This window comes from Mesoplodon bidens (genome assembly GCF_964165515.1).
Source record: "Mesoplodon bidens genome assembly, chromosome: 1".
In the NCBI taxonomy this organism is placed as follows: Eukaryota; Metazoa; Chordata; class Mammalia; order Artiodactyla; family Ziphiidae; genus Mesoplodon; species Mesoplodon bidens.
In genome coordinates, this window is record NC_138176.1 from 122,772,073 (window position 1) to 122,794,314 (window position 22,242).

The 22,242-nt window shown below is 46.6% G+C and overlaps 2 protein-coding genes and 1 long non-coding RNA gene across 3 annotated transcripts; 1 reads left to right on the plus strand and 2 right to left on the minus strand.

The window, feature by feature from the left end:
- Window positions 1–1,897: 1,897 nt before the first annotated feature.
- On the minus strand, window positions 1,898–7,911 carry LOC308614858. Its single transcript, XR_014015444.1, has 3 exons — window positions 7,695–7,911; window positions 5,556–5,695; window positions 1,898–2,021 (listed from the first exon to the last, which is right to left on the minus strand). It is a non-coding gene; the product is annotated as an uncharacterized lncRNA (long non-coding RNA).
- A 548-nt stretch (window positions 7,912–8,459) lies between these two features.
- On the plus strand, window positions 8,460–12,849 carry ADO (2-aminoethanethiol dioxygenase). The gene has a single exon (XM_081225696.1). The coding sequence runs from the start codon at window positions 8,544–8,546 to the stop codon at window positions 9,354–9,356; it is 813 nt and encodes a 270-aa protein (XP_081081822.1). The 5' UTR covers window positions 8,460–8,543; the 3' UTR covers window positions 9,357–12,849.
- A 3,786-nt stretch (window positions 12,850–16,635) lies between these two features.
- On the minus strand, window positions 16,636–21,981 carry EGR2 (early growth response 2; the record flags this gene model as incomplete). Its single annotated transcript, XM_081249124.1, has 3 exons — window positions 16,636–17,885; window positions 19,227–19,335; window positions 21,883–21,981. The coding sequence occupies 3 exons, from the start codon at window positions 21,979–21,981 to the stop codon at window positions 16,636–16,638; spliced, it is 1,458 nt and encodes a 485-aa protein (XP_081105250.1).
- Window positions 21,982–22,242: the final 261 nt, after the last annotated feature.

Below are 22,242 nucleotides of genomic sequence, written 5' to 3' on the forward strand. Positions count from 1 at the left end.
TATATAGTTCACAAAAGTTTTTCTGTTTTGGAAATGAGAGTTTTGATTAAAATTGGCATTTCTGAAACTCTAATTGCTAGTTATTGCTGGGGGAAAAAATATTTCTAAGACCAGCCAGATGGGACGCTTCAAGATAAGAAATTATAAGCCAACGTTCATATTCCAATCAGAAGAAAAATTCTGTTTATACATTTTTAATTCTGCTTAAATAGTAAGCAATATATTTCTTCAATTAATTCCTAAACTGCTATTAACTGGCTAGCTAATTTTCTAACATTGGGTTTAACTCCCCCAAATCTTTTTAGATTATTAATAAGCAGAACAGCATCTTTATAAGAACACTCTGTATATTAGGGACTCTATAAATTCTAACGGAATCAGATTGGTTTCTAATTATGACAGATCATATTTCTTTGTAGATGTACAATGTGCCCATAGAAACTTAAAATGTCCGTTTTTCAGAACCCATTTCTGACTGAAATATAATGAAGTGTTTCAGTTTATATGCCCAGAACCAGAACAACAGAAATGTCTTCTTGACATTAACACTCAGTAAGTCTTCGGAACATGACCTCCACCTCTTTGGTAACTTCTGCTCTCCCACATCAGAAAGCTCCCTCTCATCCCTTTGTCACTCCCCTCTCTTCTTCCTTTTCCTTTCTGCCATTTGGATGGGAAAGACTTACAGTGGAGGAATGTGAGGAAAACCATAATGATTCCTTCTACCATCCATGAGACTAAAAACTGTCCCCAAACAGGAAAAGATGGCCAAGTGAAGGCTTTCATTTACTGAATTCTATCTCAAGCCCTTCCAAACATAAGACTCTTCAAGCCATATACACACACACACAAAAAAAGGTGTTTTTTGAGGGTTTTGTTTTTGGTAGATTTATGGAACTGTTTCCTTTTATTCGAGTTTGCTGAAAGCCAACGAGAAAGAACTCTAAATTAAGGTACATCTCTTACTAGTTGCTTGGGTTTGACAAATAAAGCAATCATCAAAATCAAGTAGTTGCACTTCTTTTAAAAGCTCTATTTGTCTGACATAATATAACAGCAGGATGGCTAGGCAAATAAGTGGCATTACTTAACATAATCACTTAATGTTGTGCAACCAACCTCAGGTCTCATTGCTTTATCGCTTGCAAAGAGTTTGATGATAATAAAGTTGATTGTTAGTGTGAAGAGATAAATTGTTCAGTAGTTACAGTTGTTAATGAAAGCAAAAGAACACAAAAGAGGAAAAATAGGTTTTAGCAGCCCAAATTCATTGTTAATTGCTTGTGCATTCATTATAGGCTGACCACAGCTAATTACCTAATTAAACTAAAGCTCTGCTACCTTAGAGGAATTTCTAGAGCTATATGTTGGTTGTCAATTACCTCAGCAGGTCTGGTTGAAATGAGTAGTTAACTCAAGGCATGTTTTGCTTTTCCCAGTAGCAATACACGGCACTCTTGTTGCATAATATATGCTTAGAATGAAAAAAAAAAGTTTTCCTTAAAAAATACTATGGAAACTTAACAATAACGGTAAACCTTATTTTAAACAAGGGCTCTTGCTCATTTTATTCAATAATTTATATTCAGGAAATGTCAAGATAATCTACTTTAGGTAGACAACACACGACACAAAGGAGAAATCAGGTATCACTCTATGCATGTTACTGAGTATTCTCGTCACATGCTGTTTTTAAAAATACATTTTAAAAAGTGTCTTTTGTGATGCTCTGCAGTATTTCACAGGATGAAATTATACTACTTAATTTTATATAATATTTTTGATTCATAAGTTTTTTTTTTAAGCTGGAAGAAAAGTAGTAAATCATCTAGACTAAATTATTCATTTTATAAATAAGGGAACCAAGGCTCCAAGAAGTGAAATGACTTACCCAAAGTCACACACTGGGTTGCTAGAACCAGGAGTAGAACTGGTATCCTGCCAGTCTATTGTTCTTTCTTCCTTGATTCCTGCTTTCCACTTTCAAATTGTACCGTCATTTCTCAGGCTTCCTCTAAATGCTGTAACAGAGCATCTAGTTGGACAAGGTTTTTGGTTTGTTTGCTTATTTTCAAAAGGCTTTGGTTAGTAGCATTCTAGTCCTCCAAAGAAACACACGTAATACTGTCCCTATTTATTTCAAGTCAGTCAAATGTCTCAAGACATATTCTAAGGTGAACACTCAAGGGAGCAGATTTTTTATAAAAGTTATTGTTCGCCTTGCCCAACTGAAAAGAAGATGATAAACTTATGGTGAATTTTATTAATCAGAGTGTTCAAGCAGTTGAATTGCACCCTGATATTTTGTTCCTAGGGAATTTGATCCTAAATCAATGGACCATAAATCATCAAGCAATATTTACTAAGCATCCCTTGGGAAAGGCATTTCCCAAGAAAGTATGATTTCATTCTCAAGAGTTTTCCCACTTCCCTTGTTTCTGGGCTATGGTGCCTGTTCCTTGCAAGGACACAGAATTCTGGAACCCTCCTCTGCCCCTTTCGCAGCCATTTTTCAGGTAAGCACCAGCAATGAACATCCAGTTCTTTTCTGCCAAGTTAAAGAGGATGATTTTCCCTTTCACTGCCTCTTGAAGATGAACATCAACTGTTTCACTACTTGCGATTCAAATCCATTAATTAAAATAAATATAAAGTAAAAAAAATCTCTCTTTCAGCCAAGAGGAAAAGGACAGATGGGGAAGCGGAGGAGGTGGAGATACCTCATGTCTTCTTAAAGGGAAAAAAAAAGGGAAAGAAAAACAAGAGGCATGAAATTGGAGGGAAAAGTTAATTAAGAGAAGTAAAGGGTGTTTAGATTTAATTTACAGTTCAGAACTATTTTGGGTCTTATAATAATTGCACTACTTAAAGGAGAAGAGGAAAACCTCTCTAATATCAAACTGGTAACAGGAGTGTTCAATCACCTCCAAAAATGGTGACTCCTGGCCTTTGGCTATGCTTCACACTGAGCATCGCAAAACCTTTTCTACATTATTGACCTGCAAAAGCCACACCTTTTTTTTGCTTCCCCATCAACCTCTCTCTGCATGCTCCCAATTTTTAATTTCTTTCTCCTTTGCCTCTCATTGCCTGAAAAAAGACACTGGCAAAGAAGAGAAAAAGGAGTTAGTTTAAGTCCTTCTCCATCCCAACCCTACATTCATCAGTATGTAGAACCACACAGAAAACAAAGCTATATCACACAAAACAACCTCTGCAATTTTTTGGTGCAACGTGAACACCTAAAGTCTAACCTGAACACTGTAAACTACTGGGCCTGGCATACTTAACGGAACAGCCCGTATACCAAAGTGATCTGATTTCAGATAATCACGCAAAGTTAAATCAGAGTAGAGTGAAGCAGAGTTACTTTATAAGACCTCAGTGGAGATGGACAGAGCTAAGAGTTACGCTGCAATAATTTTAGATAAATGAGATGAAAGAAAATACGGAACTAGTTCTTCTGCCTTCACGACTATTTATTTTTTCTTACAACTTGACATTCATTCATGATAATGGATGAAAAAATATGCTAAATTTCTTAAAAACTGAAAGGAAAGCTATAATAGAAACCCAAAATATTTCAAATATAAATAAGTACAACTGAGTCCAAAAGTAGAATATTTTTTATCAATTTTTATCATGTTCTATAGCAAATTACAAGGCAGATATAGGAGTAAGTTGGCAAGAGGTACTGGGAAAAAAGAAACCTTCCTGCCCACTTTAAAAAAACTACTAGCCTAGGGCTTCCCTGGTGGCGCAGTGGTTGAGAGTCCGCCTGCCGATGCAGGGGACACGGGTTCCTGCCCCGGTCCGGGAAGATCCCACATGCCGCGGAGCAGCTAGGCCCGTGAGCCATGGCCGCTGAGCCTGTGCGTCCGGAGCCTGTGCTCTGCCAACAGTGAGAGGCCCGCATATTGCAAAAAAAAAAAAAAAAACTACTAGCCTACTGCATGTCAGGAACACTGAGCATTTGAGAATGTCAGTACTTTTGTACTCTTTTGACTGGGTCCAAGCGTGATCAAAAGAGATGGACAAAATGAATTCTGGAAAATGATTTGAGGGCTTCCCTGGTGGTGCAGCGGTTAAGAATCCGCTTGCCAGTGCAGAGGACACGGATTCGAGCCCTGGTCCGGGAAGATCCCACATGCCACGGAGCAACTAAGTCTGTGTGCCACAACTACTAAGCCTGCACTCTAGAGCCTGTGTACCACAACTACTGAAGCCCACGCACCTAGAGCCTGTGCTCCGCAACAAGAGAAGCCACCGCAATGAGAAGCCCGCGCACCACAACGAACAGTAGCCCCCGCTCACCGTGCACAGCAACGAAGACCCAACGCAGCCAAAGAATTAATTAATTAATTAATTTTTTTAAAAAGAAAGAAAAATGATTTGAGAAAAAGTCAGAAGATGATCTATCCCATGAATTAAGGAAAATAAGTCCTCATAAAGAAGAGGGCCAGGAGAAGAAGAATGAAAGATAAAATATGTCAAGTTCCCAAAGAATGAATAGATCATATAAATGAGCAGGTAGAATTAAGAAAAGATATGTGTGTGTGTGTGTGTGTGTGTGTATGCATGCATGCTGGGGGCTCTTCTAATTCTTCTTGCTTCCTGATTAATTAAGCAACTGTTAAAAAAACCTCAGCTTTACTCATGCTTCTGTGTGCTTCCCTCATTCCTAAATTTAATAGTTAGATGTGGGCAGGAGGTGAGATTTAATCTTTATCAGTCTTACCTATCACCACATAGCTGTCAACTCATGAAAAAGAATATGCGAAAAGAATATACTTTAAGAAATAGATTGCCAAAGAAACAGCTCATCAGCAAGCCCTGCAGCTCCACCTACAAAGTAGATTGCTAATCTTTACACTAGTTTTCTTTTCTCTAGATTACTGCCTTCAACTGGGCTTTCTACGCTGTTAAATCACCACTACCCCCCCACCAATCTCTGAAAAGTGTAAAACAGATCAAGTCAGTCTCCTGCCCAGTACTCTCTGAAAGCTTCTTACAACACTTATAATCCAACTCCCTACCATGGCCCTCAACTCCCTGTAACATCCCAATCAGGGCCTATAAGGCCTGTGGAATATGTCCTTTGCCTACCTCCCCAACTTCATCTCCCTCCAGGAACTCTGAAGGTCACTACACAGCCTATCCCCACCAGCCTTCATTCTTGTTCCCAATTATACCAAGTTCCTTTACATCTGGTCAAAGTCATGGTCTTCAATACTCTGTGTGACATCCTTAGGGCTATTTTCCTAGTCTTGGAATGCTCTGACCCCAGATTTTTCCACAGCTAACTCCTTAATATTCAGAACCAAATATTATCTTCTGGTCACACCTGACAACTCAATAACACACATCACACTGCCATCCTGTTTGTCTTTATAAACTCATCTCTGAAATTATGTTGCTCATTTATTTGTATTGTGTAACAACCTCCAACCCCAAAATACACACACACACACACACACGTAAATTCCTTGAATTCCAATATTCTTTGCCAAATCCTCAAAGCCTAGAACAATGCCTGGTACCTAATAAATACTCACTATTTATCGAATGATAGATTCCATCTGTCCCAAACTTTTCCCAAATCTTGTTTCTGTCTTGTATTTCTAGCACTTGTTCACTATCACTTCTCTTTTGTCTGTTCTCCTTTCTGAATGTCTTTTGGTCTTCATTCTGCTTACTGCAACACAAAGGAAAACAGAACAAGGAGCATAAAAAGAAGGACGTTATTGGTAATAGAAACCCAGTCAGCCTATGCTACTGCAGTGGGGCAGAAGGCCAAATACTGTAAAATGCTTCTTAAGGGCAAAAGCCATTAGGATGGATCTCATCCATTAGAGCAGCTCTTAAGGACAGTTTCAAAAAGGAATTATGGAGGTAGCCTGTCTGTGGCCTAAAAAAAGTACCATATGCCTTATGAACACTCAGCAGTTCTTAAAAACTTTAATGTGCAAAAGATTCAGATGAAGATTTTGAGATGATCTGAGAAGCTGCACTTTCAACAAATACTCCCAGGTGATTCTGATAAAGGCAGTCTTAGGAAACTTTGCACTCTCAGGCCAAACAATGAACAGCAAGGACCTGAGGGATGGTATTACCAGGTGAATAGTTAGCCAGTAAAAATAATCTTTTTTTTTTAAATCTCTACCTTGAACCTAATTCTCAAGACAAGCAAATCCCATTTCAATATTTGCTCAATATTATTTAAATTCATTGGTCCTTACAGCTTTTAACAATTTTGAAAGTATAATAATAGCTACTATTATGAGACAGCTACTGTGGTATCATCAGTGTTTTAAACATGTATCTTAATATCTCATTTTATAGATGAGCTTCAGTTAAATAAGTACGGACAACTATTAAGAAGTAACAGATGTGTTAATAAAGTCTGTGATCTATGGAGTCTACACCTCCCACTAATTATACCTTAATAGAAATAAAATCAATAAATAAAAATCCAGATTTTTAAATGAATAGAGGGCATTTTTTTCTCTTAATTTAAATATTCCTCACTTTAGAAAAAGATTGCATGGGATTTCATTACGTGAACTTTGACAGTACATTTAAGTACCTTAACAATGGCATGGCAACCTCTGAAAACGAGTAAAACTTAAGAGCCCTTTTCTAAAACAATCACCCTCTCAATCGAAATCACCAAATATTAAGAACGGGTTCATTATTTACAGATCTAGCAGTGGTTTTCAAACTGGGCTGATAATTACGAATCACTTAAGGAGCATCTTAAAAATAAAAATTCTGGGCTTCACATCAGTTCTTCCGAATCAGAATCTCTTGGGTTTGACCCTCAAATCTTTATTTTTATAATGCTCCCCAGGGTCTTCTGATGAGTAAGGATAGTTCAGAATAACTGTTACCCTAACTCCAGATTCTACAAGTAAATAAACTGAGGATATAAAAGGGTAGAGTCTGCTAAAGACAGACAACTTTAAGTAGAAGTAGCACAGTAGGCTGGAAAAACAATATCCTAACTCCACATTTAGTGCTTTTAACACCAATTCAAGCTGCCAGTTTTGGTAAAACTATACTTATTTCTGCTCTGCTTAGGCCCTGTCAATTACTCGCTATCATCTTGCAACTTATTCCCTCATCTGCAAATTGGGAATAATAATAATGCCTACCTCTTAAGAGCTGCTGTGAGGATTAGTATAATATTCATTAGGTAATGTACTTAACACAATGCCTGACAAATACTGAGTGCTCCTTAGATAGGTTACATAGCCCACTAAAAAAGCATGCCTTTTTTTAACTGGAGAGAATTTACTGCACCACTCCAATTACAAAATTGAGTAAGAAACCCTTGTTTAGCTTTGGAAATCCAAAAGGACTTTAAACTCAGGGTAAGGTTAAGGTCAAGAGTTTGCCTGATTCTCCCACAACAAGGTTTCTCACAGGATGCCTCAGAATCATGTAATGAACCAATCTCTGGATGAAGACCAGGCATCTGTATTTTTAAAAAGCTCCCCTCCTCCCCTAACCAAGTGCTTCTTGGGCAATCTAAGGTTTGATAACCATTAGTATACAGAATCGTTGACCACAGCAAATAGCCTCTCAAGTTCCACCAAAAAACTATCGTACTCTGTAACCAGAAGAGCAGCGTCATCAGACCCTGATGCAAACAACAGCTGGGGACGGCTGGGTAGAGTAACTGTGGTGCTCACCAGGGACAGTCTCGACCCTCTCATCTCCTCAGAAACCTAGGAAATTACGAAAGCGCGGTCCCGTAACCCCTGTGGCAGACAGTGCCGCCTGGACGGCCACAAGGAGCTAAAGTTAACTCAACAGCCTCATTCCCAAGGCTAAGGCCACAGGAAAGCGACCTTGGAAAGCTGACCGGGCCCGAGCGGCGCCATAAGGTCAACGACCCGCTTGCCTGGTTCCTTGAGACTGCCAAGAGCCTCCACCACACCACAGGCCAGACGCCGGAAGTGCGTCACCCCAACCTGCTGAGGAATGCCGGGAGTTGTAGTTAACTGGCTACTTCTCTGGTGACCCAATTCGCCTTTCTTCAAACAAGCAAACACCTTTGGACTATACTAAAGGTCGCTTTATGACACACATATCTAATCCTTCCCTTTTCCAGCTGACAAAGGGAGCTTTCTGAGAGCGCATGCGGAATACCGGACTACAAGTCCCAGCATGCTCTGAAAGGCGCCGGGAACGCCTGACCACCGCCGTAGGTGCGGGCCGCATGAATGGAGCTTCGGGCGTAAGGCAAAGCCTACCACCGTCCGCGCGGCCGGTACCTGCTCCCGGAGCGTGAGTGCGGGGTGTGGGCCGTGCGCGTGCGCGCTCAAAGGGAGCGCGAGGCGGGCGCGCTCGGCCGTTGCGGGCGCGTGGCCGCTGAGGTGGGCGGCTGTAGTGCCGCGCGCCCGACTGGCCGGTAGTTGCGGGGCCTCCTGCCTCGCCGGGGGCTGCGGGCAGCCGTGGCGGCCGCCGGGGACCGCAAGGGGCGGAGGAAAGCTGGGGGCGGAGGGGGCCGGCCTCGGCACGCAGAGGAACAGCAGGGCATGCCCCGAGACAACATGGCCTCCCTGATCCAACGGATCGCCCGCCAGGCGTGCCTCACCTTCCGGGGCAGCGGGGGCAGCCGCAGCTCTTCCGACCGCGGCGAGGCGCCAGGCCCCGAGGCGCCGATGTCGCAGGGCTTCCCGGAGAACCTGAGCAAGCTGAAGAGCCTGCTGACCCAGGTCCGCGCGGAGGACCTGAACATCTCCCCGCGCAAGGCCACGCTGCAGCCGCTGAGGCCCAACCTGCCGCCAGTCACCTATATGCACATCTGCGAGACAGACGGCTTCAGCCTCGGCGTGTTCCTGCTGAAGAGCGGCACCTCCATCCCGCTGCACGACCACCCGGGCATGCACGGCATCCTCAAGGTGCTCTACGGCACCGTGCGCATCAGCTGCATGGACAAGCTGGAGGTGGGCAGCGGGCAACGGCCGCCGGCCCCGCCACCAGAGCAGCTGTTCGAGCCGCCGCTGCAGCCGGGGGAGCGGGACGCCGTAAGGCCGGGTGTGCTGCGCTCGCGGGCGGAGTACACGGCGGCCAGCGGCCCCTGCGTCCTCACGCCGCACCGGGACAACCTGCACCAGATCGACGCTGTGGAGGGGCCCGCCGCCTTCCTGGACATCCTGGCCCCGCCCTACGACCCCGACGACGGCCGGGACTGCCACTATTACCGGGTGCTGGAGCCTGTCAGGGCCAGGGAGGCCTCCGGCTCGGCCTGTGACCTGCCCCGAGAGGTGTGGCTCCTGGAGACCCCGCAGGCCGATGACTTCTGGTGCGAGGGGGAGCCCTATCCAGGTCCCAAGGTCTTCCCTTGAAGCCGCCGGCGCCCGGGATTGGTGGGCCGAAGAAGACATGCCCTACTCGTATCTGGGCTTGGCTGGCCGCGACCCATTACAAGGGCTCTCTTCCTTCCCCCAGGCCTGGGCGTTGGATCTACTGGAATGGGCTGTAGCCGCTTCCTCGGGAGCCTTGCGAAGCGCGGCGACTGGACTGCAGCCACTGGGCACCGTTTGGGGGGCGGAGTAGGCGGGGAAGCTAGGTTGTTTCCTGGCCCTGTCACTGCCACTGGGGTTTTGATTTGTGGGGAGGGGGCAGGGGTCTTATTTGAAGCGCTTCCATCCTCAAGCCATAATGAAATTTTCTTTTCCTCCGTTCCCCGTCCTATACAAAATACACTAAGTGGTTTTCTCCGCCCCCCTCTTTGGGTAAATAGGGTTTGTTTTCCACTTACGTCCTTATGCCCTTTTACTCCTTATTGTTATACTTCTAACTTACTGAATTTGCATGACCTAGTGGTTTGAATTGTTTTTAGTTCAAGTCATTGATAAAAACTAGGTTTAAAGAGATGAGCTACTATTTAAAGTGAGCTGTCCGGCCTAATTAAGTCGTTGTGAAAATTAAATCCATTTTTCCAGAGCTGGGAGATTACCCCCAAACGTAACTATGCATGTAGAGGACAAGATTTATTTTCTATCCTCCCCTTGCCCAGTAACCACATCTGGGTTACTCTGGCAGCATCTACTAAGAAATTCAAGCACCTGCATATCTCAGTGACAAATGGTCACTTAGAGCTTCCCGATGAGTCTCCAGATCTCTGAGTTGAGTAGATTTCTTGTTGCAGATTCACCTTTAATGCAAAAACTATATTATCCTTAAGTGACTTTTTTTGTCTTAGTGTACTTTAAGAAGTAATAGGGTAATTCTGTATTTTCTAACCATAAGATTCAGAGGAGCTGAATCGGTATGCTTCCAAACAACTGAATGTAAAACACCCTTAGCCAACTGTTGAATTCTGTGCCCATATTTACTTCCAGTATTTTCCTGCAAAAGTAGAGGAAAATGTTCATGACTGTTTCAAATTCTCTCAGGAGTTCTAACGTTCCAGAGGGCTGATGATTCCAGCTGTGTTGGTGGTGGCAGTGTTCTCAGAACACTGTCCCTCAAATAGGAGAGAGCCAGTGCTTGCTTCATCTAGGGTGAGTTTTCTGCAGGAAGAGAGAGAGGCACAGATGATCAAGGCTAGAAAATTGAGAATTAACTATACTGCTGGCCACTTTAGGGCACCAAAACTTGGGACAAAACACTTCCCACTCCCAACCGCTTGAAATGAACAGCTGTGTTGTGACTAGTTTTATTTTTGTCCTTTTAATTGGCTGAGCTTTACCTTGTTTACAAATGTATTGACACCATTTGCTTCAGGCCAAGGAACACTCCTGTTTCCCCCTTTTTACTATTTATAGGACTCTTTTTTTCACAAAACTTTTAATAAAAACAAACTGTAGAAATAAACACATTAAAGTTTGTCCAGCTGTTGTCTAAGCCCTCTTGATTGACTTGCCCATGTGGCAGTTGAGTTCTAATATCTGTAATAAAGGGAGATTTGCTATTGGTGGGATGTGATGACCCTGTAGGGAAGCAGTATGTGCCTTTACCTCTCTTTGCACACTGGGTAACAGAGGCCCAGAGTGTAGGAATACTTGTTCCCAAATTTAAAAATAGAATGAAAAAGCAAATTCTTAATGACTTTTCTTAAAAAACAAATTACAAAAAAGATGCTACTAGGGCCTCCCTGGTGGCGCAGTGGTTGAGAGTCCGCCTGCCGATGCAGGGGATACGGGTTCGTGCCCCGGTCTGGGAGGATCCCATATGCCGCGGAGCGGCTGGGCCCGTGAGCCATGGCCGCTGGGCCTGCGCATCCGGAGCCTGTGCTCCGCAACGGGAGAGGCCACAACAGTGAGAGGCCCGCATACCGCAAAAAGAAAAAAAAAAAAAAAAAAAAGATGCTACTAAACATGATATGCCGCTGTGTTGTAAAACCTGACACAAGCATAATGCACTTCTTCCAAGTTTGCTAAAATTGTTTTATGGTAGTGTCACATTCTGGTGTGGTTTAGTATACCTTAGGGGCAGTTTGAAGCAGTTCTTCAGGCCATTCAGTTTGAAATTAAATTCTAGATATGCAAATGATGATTTTCTTTAAAATTGTTCACAAAATGGGTTTTTTTTCATAGCACAATGATGAGTGTGTATGGTTATCACATACCTACCTGTTTTGAATTATATTGTAGCAAAAAGTTGATCAACTTACAACGATTGTTGATAATGATGTATAGGTTATAATACAATCTGGAGTACATTAAACTAACCTACAAAAACTCATTCTGGCAACAGGACAGTAATAAAGGAGAAATTGTTTTTTCAAACTTCATTATGAAAAATTTTTAAGTTCTCAAGTACAAGCAAGTTGAATGAAGACTAAGGTGCTTTTCAAAAGAGTAACTGAAATTATCACAGGCCAAAACAGCAATATATCTCTCTAATTTAGTTCAATAAGAACAGTGAAACTTCTGTTTCACTAATAATTCTGAGTAAATTAATGGTGAAAACAAAATTAACTTGTTTTAGTGAGCCACTAAGGAAAGAATATTCTTAATACAAAGACAAAATGTGATGCAGAAAAGCCTTGCACCTTTCTGCATAGACTGTTAGATGTGACTTCATGTGCTTCTGTTGTGTTTCCATATATTCCTGCAATATGGGTAACAACTGTGGGAAAAAAGTTGTCTTCTACAAAGACTAATGAGCACAATGATACTAATCACTTAACTTTCTGTTGAATAACAAATGCAATAATTGCCTCTCATGGGTGAGAAGTTGTCTAATACTTCTAAAGCTTTTTAATTCTCTGGTTATATCAATTCAGAGTGTTGTATATCTACCTACTACTTTATGAGAACTGATTTTTTTATTAAGCCTAATTTGCATGGATTGAGTTTGCACCAACTGCTGTTTATCAGTGAAAATGGTGAACCTTTTTTTAAAGTAATGTGTGTTTGTCAACAGGAGTGGGTTATCTGATCTTTTAATGCTAACAGCCCTTAACTTCTCCCAAAACTCACAATTTATGTTCCTTCTTTTGCATTGTTCCCTTGTAGGTGCCTTAGTCTAGGCATCTCAGGAGGACTCTCATCACTCATTTATTCCAAATGACTTGGAATCTTGTGCTCTAGCTCTACTGTTCGACGAAAAAGCAATATATCTTTAATTCGGGGCTCTGCCCATTGCTATTCAACTCTAACCTGAGGGCACTGCCACTCCTGTAACTCTCCTGTTCTGAATTCAGAACTTCACGTCACAAACAGAAGCTGACCGTTGATTATTCCAGTTCAATGAGTGTCAAAGAAGGAAATCATTTGTTAAGCCCCATATAGATACTGAATCTTCTGATCCAGGGATGTTTACATTTCTAGATTAAAATCAGTGTACTTGTGGAAAATAAAGTCATTTTTGAAATTGTTTAGAGGTAAATCTTATTTGATTATTGCAAAAGGGAAAAGGAAAGTATTACTTGCTATGATGCCTACATTTGAATTGCTGTTAAACGTTCACAGTCTGTATGGTAAGATTATGTTGTACTAAAAACTGGGGGCCTTCTGCAGATTCTAAAGTCCAAGTAATAATATAAACTTAAAATTAATAGTTTATTTCCCTGAGTGTGATCTTTGAAACAGCCTGATTGACAAAACATCTGAAATTATTTAACATGCAGTCATAACTATTTTGCTGCAACGAAAACACTCCTTTTATATTTAACCTGAGGAAAATAAGCTAGTGTAAGAAAACAAAAATGCTTTCATTCACGGAGGAAAGAAACTTTGGACTTAAATATTTTCTTGTCTTTCCTTTTTCTGTAAAATTTATTTAATTGTAGTTTGGACTGGCAGCATTTTAGGCACTTGTGATGATACTGACCATTCTTTCCCACCACCACCACCCCTCAAAGTAGTATCGAACTGTTAAAGCATCACTACAGCCATTTCTAATATATGCCAAACAATTTGCCTTAATTTCATTAGCAGTTAGGATATTGAAATTAAATAGCCTGGTTTATGAATAATTGGAAACCTTATTTAGGTTTAATAGACCTATTTTTAATGTGTACTGGACCATCTCAACTGCATTATGATCTTTAAGGAATTACTCTCCAGAAGTTTATTTTTAATAAGAATTCCCAGTAACAGCTGAAACATCAATAATATTATTTAATAAAGCATATTGAATAAAAGAAAGCAGACAGCTTTATATGCTTTATTTCTTGAGCAAAGTAAAAAATGAGACACCTGTGAACAGTACCCTGAATGTTTCAAGCAGATAATAAAATCTGATTAAAGATTGACCTAACCTATTGAAATCAAGGAGTAAAATCCACAAGGTTGGCTCTGAAAAAACATCAAGGTGTGTTCCTTATGGTATGTATGTTATGCCACTTTACCAAGCCCACATCAAGGCGAAAGTGATTATGTAATCAATTTGACTATCACCAAAATGTATTTCATCTTACTGAAAAGAGATTTTTAGTCTGTTGCTTTGTTAACAATTGTTTACGTTGTCTTAATTGAAGGTGCTCTGAAATTAAAATTTGGCAAGACAACTATAAATCACATAAAACTTAGGTGTGTTATATTTTAATATAATGACATTTTGGTAGGAGAGTAGTATCATTAAAAACACAATTATCAAAATGTGGCATTGTTTTATACATATTTCTTTAAGAAAATTGGCCAACCAAGGATGATAGTATGCTGACAAGCTAGGAAATATGAATCTAATGGAATGACACCAGTCACTAGAACAATCTGACACTGAAGTTTAGAAACTTCCATTTAGTAGTTATTAGAGGTATTGTGCATCTTTGAAATAAGGACAGGAAGGAAATAAGGGTTAGTTACCTTAACAAATTAGATTTCGAATTCTAGTGCTGGTAAGGGCAAAAAGTAGTTTCCAGGAGAAGCTGTCACTGCTGTTCTAAAATACAGGCCATCTGTTATCAGCCACGCCTGAGAGAGTTTAACAGGGCCAAAGGACAAACAGATGACAGGGTTTTCAGGTGATGTAGCTAAACAGTGGGCACTCCAGTGTGTTACATTTGTGTAAGGATCCAGAGGCAGCAAGTGACGTTAAATGATATTTAGGTCCAATTTTAGAGTAAAGAAAGATCACTTCACTAAGACAATCTGCATTGTATGATACATAGATAACTATTGGGGGAGGGGGTGAATTTATATTTTAAAATCACTACAAAAGGCTTGCAGTAAAATGACCCCTATAGTGTATTGTTTTGCAAACCATTATCCAGTGCCATGGAGGACCATTTTTGCCTATTTGATTCAGATTGTCTTTGAGGTTTTCTTAAGGCTGGTATACACTTATCTAAAAAGGTGAACGTTTAATAGTCTCCGGACCCACCAAACCTTTGGCAGTGTAATGATCCTTCTGAATAGGTGTAATCGGGGAGACAAGGCTGGAGAGAAATGAGTCCTGGGGTAATTCCTTTGGCAACCTATTAATGCTGTCATCAGCAGTGTCTGAGTGCATTTTTGATCTGAAGAGGTGCTGGCGCTTTTCAAAAAGTTTTCTGTGGTCATGAGACTAATCCTGGAACCTGAAAGTCATTTCCAGCTTGACCACGCCACCACACTTTCCACAAAGCCACATTTCGTCTGAGTTTCTGGCCCCGGTCAGGGTTCTGAAAACAGCCGCAAATGTGTAGTCTCCGAGTGGGCACTTGTTTGTAAGTATTTATTTTCCGGAGCCCACTCAGGAGCAGAGAGAAGTTATAGGCTGTTATAGAGGACGGAACAATGAGTCAAAACAACGCCTCCCCACTTTTACACTAATGCATGGGGGAAATCCCCAGAACGCTAGCGTTTGATTATGAATGGAGATTGCTTTGGGGTGAGAGGGCTGGTGTCGAAAGGCTAGCAAAGAAGACTTGGAGATCCTGGCTTGGTCAAAGTACTAAAACCCACTGGGTACTGTTGAAGTCCCACCCAATAAATCTTTCATAAGTAATTTCTGCAGCAAAAATATTGTTGAAAAGTATTTATTTACACCATAGTCATAAACCATTCCTTATCTGAACTTTAGTTAGTGGTTTTGTGTTAGAATAAATCATTTATATTTCCACAACTATTAAGAGCTAATAACCAAACAAGTCAGCTCCAGTAGCATTATTTACATTCCCATCTGCAATTTGACTACAAAGGTAACACTTTTAAGTCACAAAACAGAGCATACAAAAATATACTTTCTAAAAAAAATTCCAGATATTAATAGGCAGATATATACAGCCATACTAAACCCAGGGAGTGATGGTTTTTTTTTCCATAGTAAGGCAACCCATTTACATGCAGACCCTGTAACATTGTCTACATCACACAAGGCACCAAGGACACTTCCAACACAACTGCATGCATCCTAGTTTCAGAGAATATATGTACATCCCCCTTTAAATAAGTTAACCTCTGACTCATTTTGAGATCATAAATGCTTTACTTTTTTTTCCCAAAGGTTCAGAACTTGGAGAACAGTGCACATCAAAAATACACAAAATCTGAATGGATATACACTGAAAAAATAGTCTTTACATTTCTCAAACCACTCAAAAAGGAGCAGATATTGCTATGTCCCTCCCATCACATTGCACTTCTGTTCTCGGAGTTTATAATACATATTGCTTAAAGGGTTGAGATGACTAGATAAGCTTTGATTCACTGTTCCAGGGCCACAGAATGCAGCTTTATAAAGGCCATGCTTCACCCACTGTACAGCATCCCCCAAATCAGTCCCAAGCCATAAAGTGCACATCAGTTTTCCTTCTGCCTTTTTTGCTATCCCCACCTGAAGGGATGAGTGTCTCCCAACCTACTGTAGAAAAAATCTCAGATCAATTCTGACATCCAGAGTCAAAAACCTGTAACCAGTCAAAATAAGAGAGGGGAAACAAAACCTAGTCAAACAACCCTTTAAAGCAGGGTCATGCCTCAGCCCTCCAGGCCAGGGACCCCCACCCAACCCCCTTCTGAGCCTCCCCATTACCTTGGGGTGACAGTCAACTCACCTAAGGGAGACTAAGGTGGGCTAACTTTTGGGAAGGACCTGCTTCTAAGTGGAAAGGGGTGGGGGCAGTGCTAGGCTCCTAAGGCCCTTTGCCCAATGAAATGAGGGAAGGGCAGGAATGGGTGGTAGTGTTTGTTGTGCAGCTCCAGTGGATGAAGGGCCTCAAGGAGCTGGTGGGTCAACCTGAGTCTCATCTCAAGGTGTCCGGGTCCGAGACGAGCAAGGGCCGAGGGACCCTCCACCAATAGTGCTGCTGTTGCTGCCGCACAGGGTCCCCCCAGCCTGCGCTCCCCCAGTGCAGGAGGTGGTGGAGGCGGCCGGCACCGACGAGGAGGGGGCACTGCTCTTGCGTTCCTTCTGCCTTAGGTGGATCTTGGTGTGGCGCTTCCTCTCATCACTCCGGGCAAATTTGCGGCCACAGTAATCACAGGCAAAGGGCTTCTCGCCAGTGTGGGTGCGGATGTGGGTAGTGAGGTGATCACTGCGGCTGAAGTTGCGCATGCAGATTCGACACTGGAAGGGCTTGTGTCCCGTGTGGATTCGGATGTGCCGTGTTAGCTCGTCCGAGCGGGAGAAGCGCCGGTCACAGCCTTCTGCTGGGCACGGGTAGGGCCTCTCGTGCACTGGGGTCTTGCTAGGCCTGTTGGGGTACTTTCGAGGCCTCAAAATAGGCCGCAGCGGCAGATGGTGTGGGTTATAGGTGGCAGCAGTGGCAGCTGCAGAGCCGCTGCCAGGTAGCCGGGGTCCCTCGCTGCCTCCACTGGCCCCTGGCCCTGTGGCCCCAGCACTGGGCCCTCCCAGGGTAAAGTTGCGGATGGTGGAAAGTGGAGTGAGTGGAGGGGGGACTCGCAGGGAGTCCAGGGGGCAGGGAAAGGGCTTGCGGTCTGGGCCAGCTGCACCATGTAGGTCTCTCTGGCACTGTGATGGGAAAAATCCAGGATAGTCTGGGATCATGGGGAAGAGACCTGGGTCCGTGGCTGGCTTGGGGGACGGGTAGGAAGGAGGTGGTGGGTAGGCCAGAGAGGAGGAGGTGGAGGTTGTGGCTGCCGACAGGAACGCCGAGGGGTCCTGGTAGAGGTCTCCTGCACAGCCAGAATAAGGAGGAGGCGGCGGTGGGGAGTAGAGGTGGTCCAGGTCAGGCTGGGTCTGGGACATGGTGCACACACCCAAGGGTCCTGTGGCCAGTGGGTTGGGGGAGGCAGAGGTGACGCTGGATGAGGCTGTGGTGGAAGCTGGGGAGGTGACCCCTTGCAGGATGCCTGCACTCACAATGTTGATGATGCCTTCTGGGTAGCAGCTAGCACCGGGGTACTGGGGGTCGATGGAGAACTTGCCCATGTAAGTGAAGGTCTGGTTTCGGGGTGCAGAGACAGGAGCAAAGCTGCTGGGATATGGGAGATCCAAGGACCTCTTCTCTCCAGTCATGTCAATGTTGATCATGCCATCTGGGGAGGGGAAAGGAAGAATGGAGGTGGAGCAATGAGAATGCAGCCAAGAATCCCTTCTCACCCCTGTCTCACATGAGTCCAACCCCAAGGCCCAGGATCTTAGCACTGTAGAGCTGAGGCAGGGTTCAACAGGTGAGGAAATTGTGGCCCAAAGACAGAAGAGGCTAGCCCAAGAGCCTACTGTGGCAGCCAGTGACAGTCTAGGATGCAAACCACCTCCAGGAAAGCAGATGAGCTACTCCCAACCCCCATATACAGCCATCTGTGGCTCTAGTCCCCAATAAAAACACCCAAAAATAGCAACAACGGTATTAAAAATTCCCCATCTGCCTGGAACTTCTCTCCCTCTCCTTTGCCTGGGGAGGTCTCACGGCTGGGGCAGACACCACCCAGAAGACTGATCCCAGCCACTGCCGCGAAGGTGTCAGCCTGAGAGGTGAGCCAAAGAAGGGGGTCAGTGATTTCCCGGCTGCTCCCCATCCCAGGTGTCTTCCTTTCTTCCCTCTCCCACTGCTGGAGGGAATCGGGCTCTGCGATGGAAGGAGTCTATAGGTTTCCTTCCCCTCCCAACCTTTTCAGCCTTGCCCGACACCCGCGCGTCCTCGCCCCAGCCCAAAGACAGTGGCAGGGCTGCGGGGAAGGCGCGGGGATTGCGGGAGACCACTTTCCACCGCATCGCCGAGGAGACTCGCGGCACCAGTGCCCTATGGGCCTCCCTCGGCAGCCAGGGGGCCGCTTCCCGCCGTTGCCCGCCCTCCACCTCCTCCTCCCTGAGTGGCCAACCCCCTCAATTTCGCGGGCGGCGCGCAGGTGGGGGCGCTCCTGCAGGCCGCAGGGGGAGCGCGCTCCGAGATTTTCCCCGGGTCTCCTCTGCCGAGGAGGGAGCCGCGGACGCTTTCCTCTGGGGCTTCTCCGCCGCTCGGCTCTCCAGACGCGCAGCTTTCCTCCAGAGCCCCGAACTTTCCCGTCACTTTGCCCCTACCCCGGGAGAGGGGAGACTGGGGTGCGGCCAGCGGAAAGACCCGCACAAGCCCAGAAGCCTGGTGGGGCACCTTTCCTACTCTCGCCCCTCGCCCGCCGGGGGCTGGGCGCGCCGCGGCGCACGCACGCTCGCTCGCTGGCAACCTGGTGCATCTGCCCGCGCGTCCAGCTCCAACGCCCGGATCCCCGCTCACGAGGGCTCCTCCTGCACCCCCTTCCATTCTTCAAAGCCAGTTCAGTCAACACCGTCCACCTCGCGCCCCGACCCTCTCCTCCAAGTCCTGCACATGCACCGAAACCCCCCCACCATCTCCGAGCTGCGTGGGTCCCGGTCCGCGAAGGGGGTAAGCGGCTTACCTCCAGCCACTCCGTTCATCTGGTCAAAGGGGCCTCCCAGTTCGGCATTGGGGAAGATGGTCACCGACGTCGCGGCGAGGTCCTCCACCGGGTAGATATTGTCAGACAGCTGGTGCACAAAACCACTGAGAGTTACTGGGATTTTGTCTACGGCCTTGGCGGTCATCATTTGCTCCTCGCACAACCTGGAGACCCAACTCCCTCGCTACCTGGAGTGTCAGAGAAGCCGTTTTGGAGAGGGATTGGACTGAGCCTAGGTAGGTATCTCCTTTTGCCCTCCACACTTAAAAGCAACTACCCACCTCAAAAAAAAAAATCTAACAGAAATAAAACTAGCAAACAAGTTGCTTTTTTTAAAGAAGAAAATTGGCTATTTGCCACTGACTCTCTCCTGTGTTCCGGCTGGGAAGCCAGGAGTTGCTGGTGTAGTGTTGTTATAACAGTCAGTGTGTCCCCTCGCCGAGCTATTAATCAATTGCTGCTCTCCGGGTTAGACGGAAAGTGTTGCTCTAAGTATTTATGGGCAGGTCCTCAATGCCCGTGACGTCACTGCCCATATATGGACTGAGGAACAGGGCTGGGCCAGGCGGCTTTTGCCGTCACATGGCCGATTTGCATAGGGGCTCGGCTGCGCGGGCTCCTCCGGGCTCGCGACTCCCGGCTCGCAGCCCGCGAGGATCCGCGGGGGTCTGGGGCGCGGGGCCCGAGCCGCAGCCCGGGTCCAGAGCGCAGGGCCGGACGGGGATAGGGCGCGCCACGGGTCCGGCTTAGGCCACTGTGGGAGAGCGATCGGTCCGGGCTGCGGCGCGGCCTCCCGGGCGGGGAGGAATTCCGGTTCTCCGGGACTTTCCAAAAAAGGCGAAGATCCGGTGCCGGCAGCTCCGCCCCCCCAGCCCTTGTTTGGGAGCCATTCCGGAAAATTAAACTTCGGAAAGAAACCGAGCGGAGCCGAGACACTACAGTCAAACCCCTACTCACTTTCTTGGCAGCTCAAAACCGCAAGCAAAAGGAGGCAGAGAAGAAAAAAAAAAGCTGCATGCATTCACGGAAGCTGACTGCTTTTTTCTGAATTACTTGGTGGAAAGAAGTAGCTGGTGATAAGAGTGAATGCGGTATTGCTTTTTTGGAAAGTCTGTTCTATTTATACAGGAGCGAAAACGGAACAGGTTTGGGGTTGTTTGTTTGTTTAAGTATTTTGGGCACCTTGGGGCGGGGGGGGATAGACCCTAGGAGGAGCAGATAACTGCGGGGAGCTTCGAGAGAAATCCTCAGCCGGAGACACCCCCACCCTTCCTCTGCCCGCGCGCTCCCCGCCCCCCTTCAGCTGCTGCGCGGAGCGGGCGCCCTTCCCGGCGCGTCTGGGCGGTCGGCAGTGTGGGGGCGTCCAGATGGAGGCTTGGACACTCACCCTGCCCCGCCACACACGCGCACACACTCTTACACTCACACACGCTCCACTTCCTCTGCACACACTCCCGCCCCCGCCGCCTTCTTCACACACCCACTCGCACACCTTACGCTACACACCTCCCTGTTGACAGCGCGCCCGTGCGCTCGCCTCGCCAACAGAATGCCTTGTCGGCAGAGCGGGCGCCTGGGTTTGCTGAATAGGCTGCTCTGCGAAGACACCCATCCTCACCTTCACTGCCTGTACCTGCCGCCACCGCAGTCATCCACCCCCGAAAGCCTACCCTCCGGAGATGCGCTCTGCCCGCATCCGAGCGCTACCCCAGAACACACACATGAGGAGGAATATTCTTCCTATCCCTGACCAAGAGCCACCTCGGGGAGCCGAGCGAGGTCCAGAGTGACAGCAAACGGTGACGCTAACGCCAGTTTCGAGTCGCCATCACCTTACGCGCTTTTCCCTTTGCATGTAAAAAAAAAACAAACAAAAACAAAAAAAACTGGCCCCGATGGGAACCTTTCTGCTTAATTCCCAAAGCAATTTAAAAAAACTTTTCAGAGGTCCAGATAGTGGTGGGTTCTGGCTGGCTGCACAGACCGCTTCTATCTCCCGGCGCTCCCTGGCCCACCCACCCGGAGCGCTCCTGGCCTGGCCGGGGCCCCGTAGGATGTTGGTCTCAATTGCTCAAACCTGGCGAGCGGCCGCCTGCCAGCCCCTTTCCCGCCCCCAAAGCAGCCAAGGCCTGGCGTAGAGCGCGGGACAGCCTCTAGGGCCCGGCCCTGCCCTTTCCCGCGGCGGGCCAGGACGGCCCCAGGCTCGTCGGGGCCCGGGCGGCCGAGAGCTACGGCGCCACGCCGTGGAAGAAGCGCGGCGCTGCAGGCGGCTCTCCGACCGCTCACCTGCCGCGGCCGCAGCTGCTGCGAGTCCGCTCCCGCCCGGCCCCGCGCGCGGTGGTCAGGACCCCGGGGCGGCGGTGAGCTGCCTCTGCTTCTCCTCCGGCGCTCCGGTTCTCCCCCTGCCCGCCGCGAAATTGGTTCTCCCGCGGACGGCCATCTTCCTGACTTCAAACGCCCAGAGAGAATTTGGGAAAGTTTCTCGCTTGCGCTGCGCGCTCTTTTCCAATTGGAGATAAAAATTAAAGGGGAAAGGAAGGAAATCGCAGCAAGATTAGCACCCTTGTAGGTACCCCACCCTCGGCAAAAACGTGGAAAGTCCCGTTTCTGAAAAAAGAAAAAGCTGCACTCTTACCACGTGCGCCGGCCCGCTCCGCCTGCGCTCCGGCCCGTCCTGCGGCCCCCGCGCTGACCACCGGCAAGACGACGCCTCGGAGGGGAGCCCGACTCGCATCTCCAGCCCTGAGTCTGAAAGAAGGGGGGGGACCGAATTATGCAAATATGGGTCGTGGCAGCGGGGCTCGGGTTACGGCCCCCGGCGGCCTCCGAGGTAAGGCACCCATCGGTGGCAAGCGCAGTCGCCGCGACTGGTTTGCGCTTCGCTCCTCTCCACGCACGTGGGCGGGCGGGTGAGTCGCCGGGGCCGCCGGGCGGTGGGCGCCGCTGTCAACCCCGCCGGCGGCCACAGCGCACTGCCCGGAGGGGGAGCTCCTGG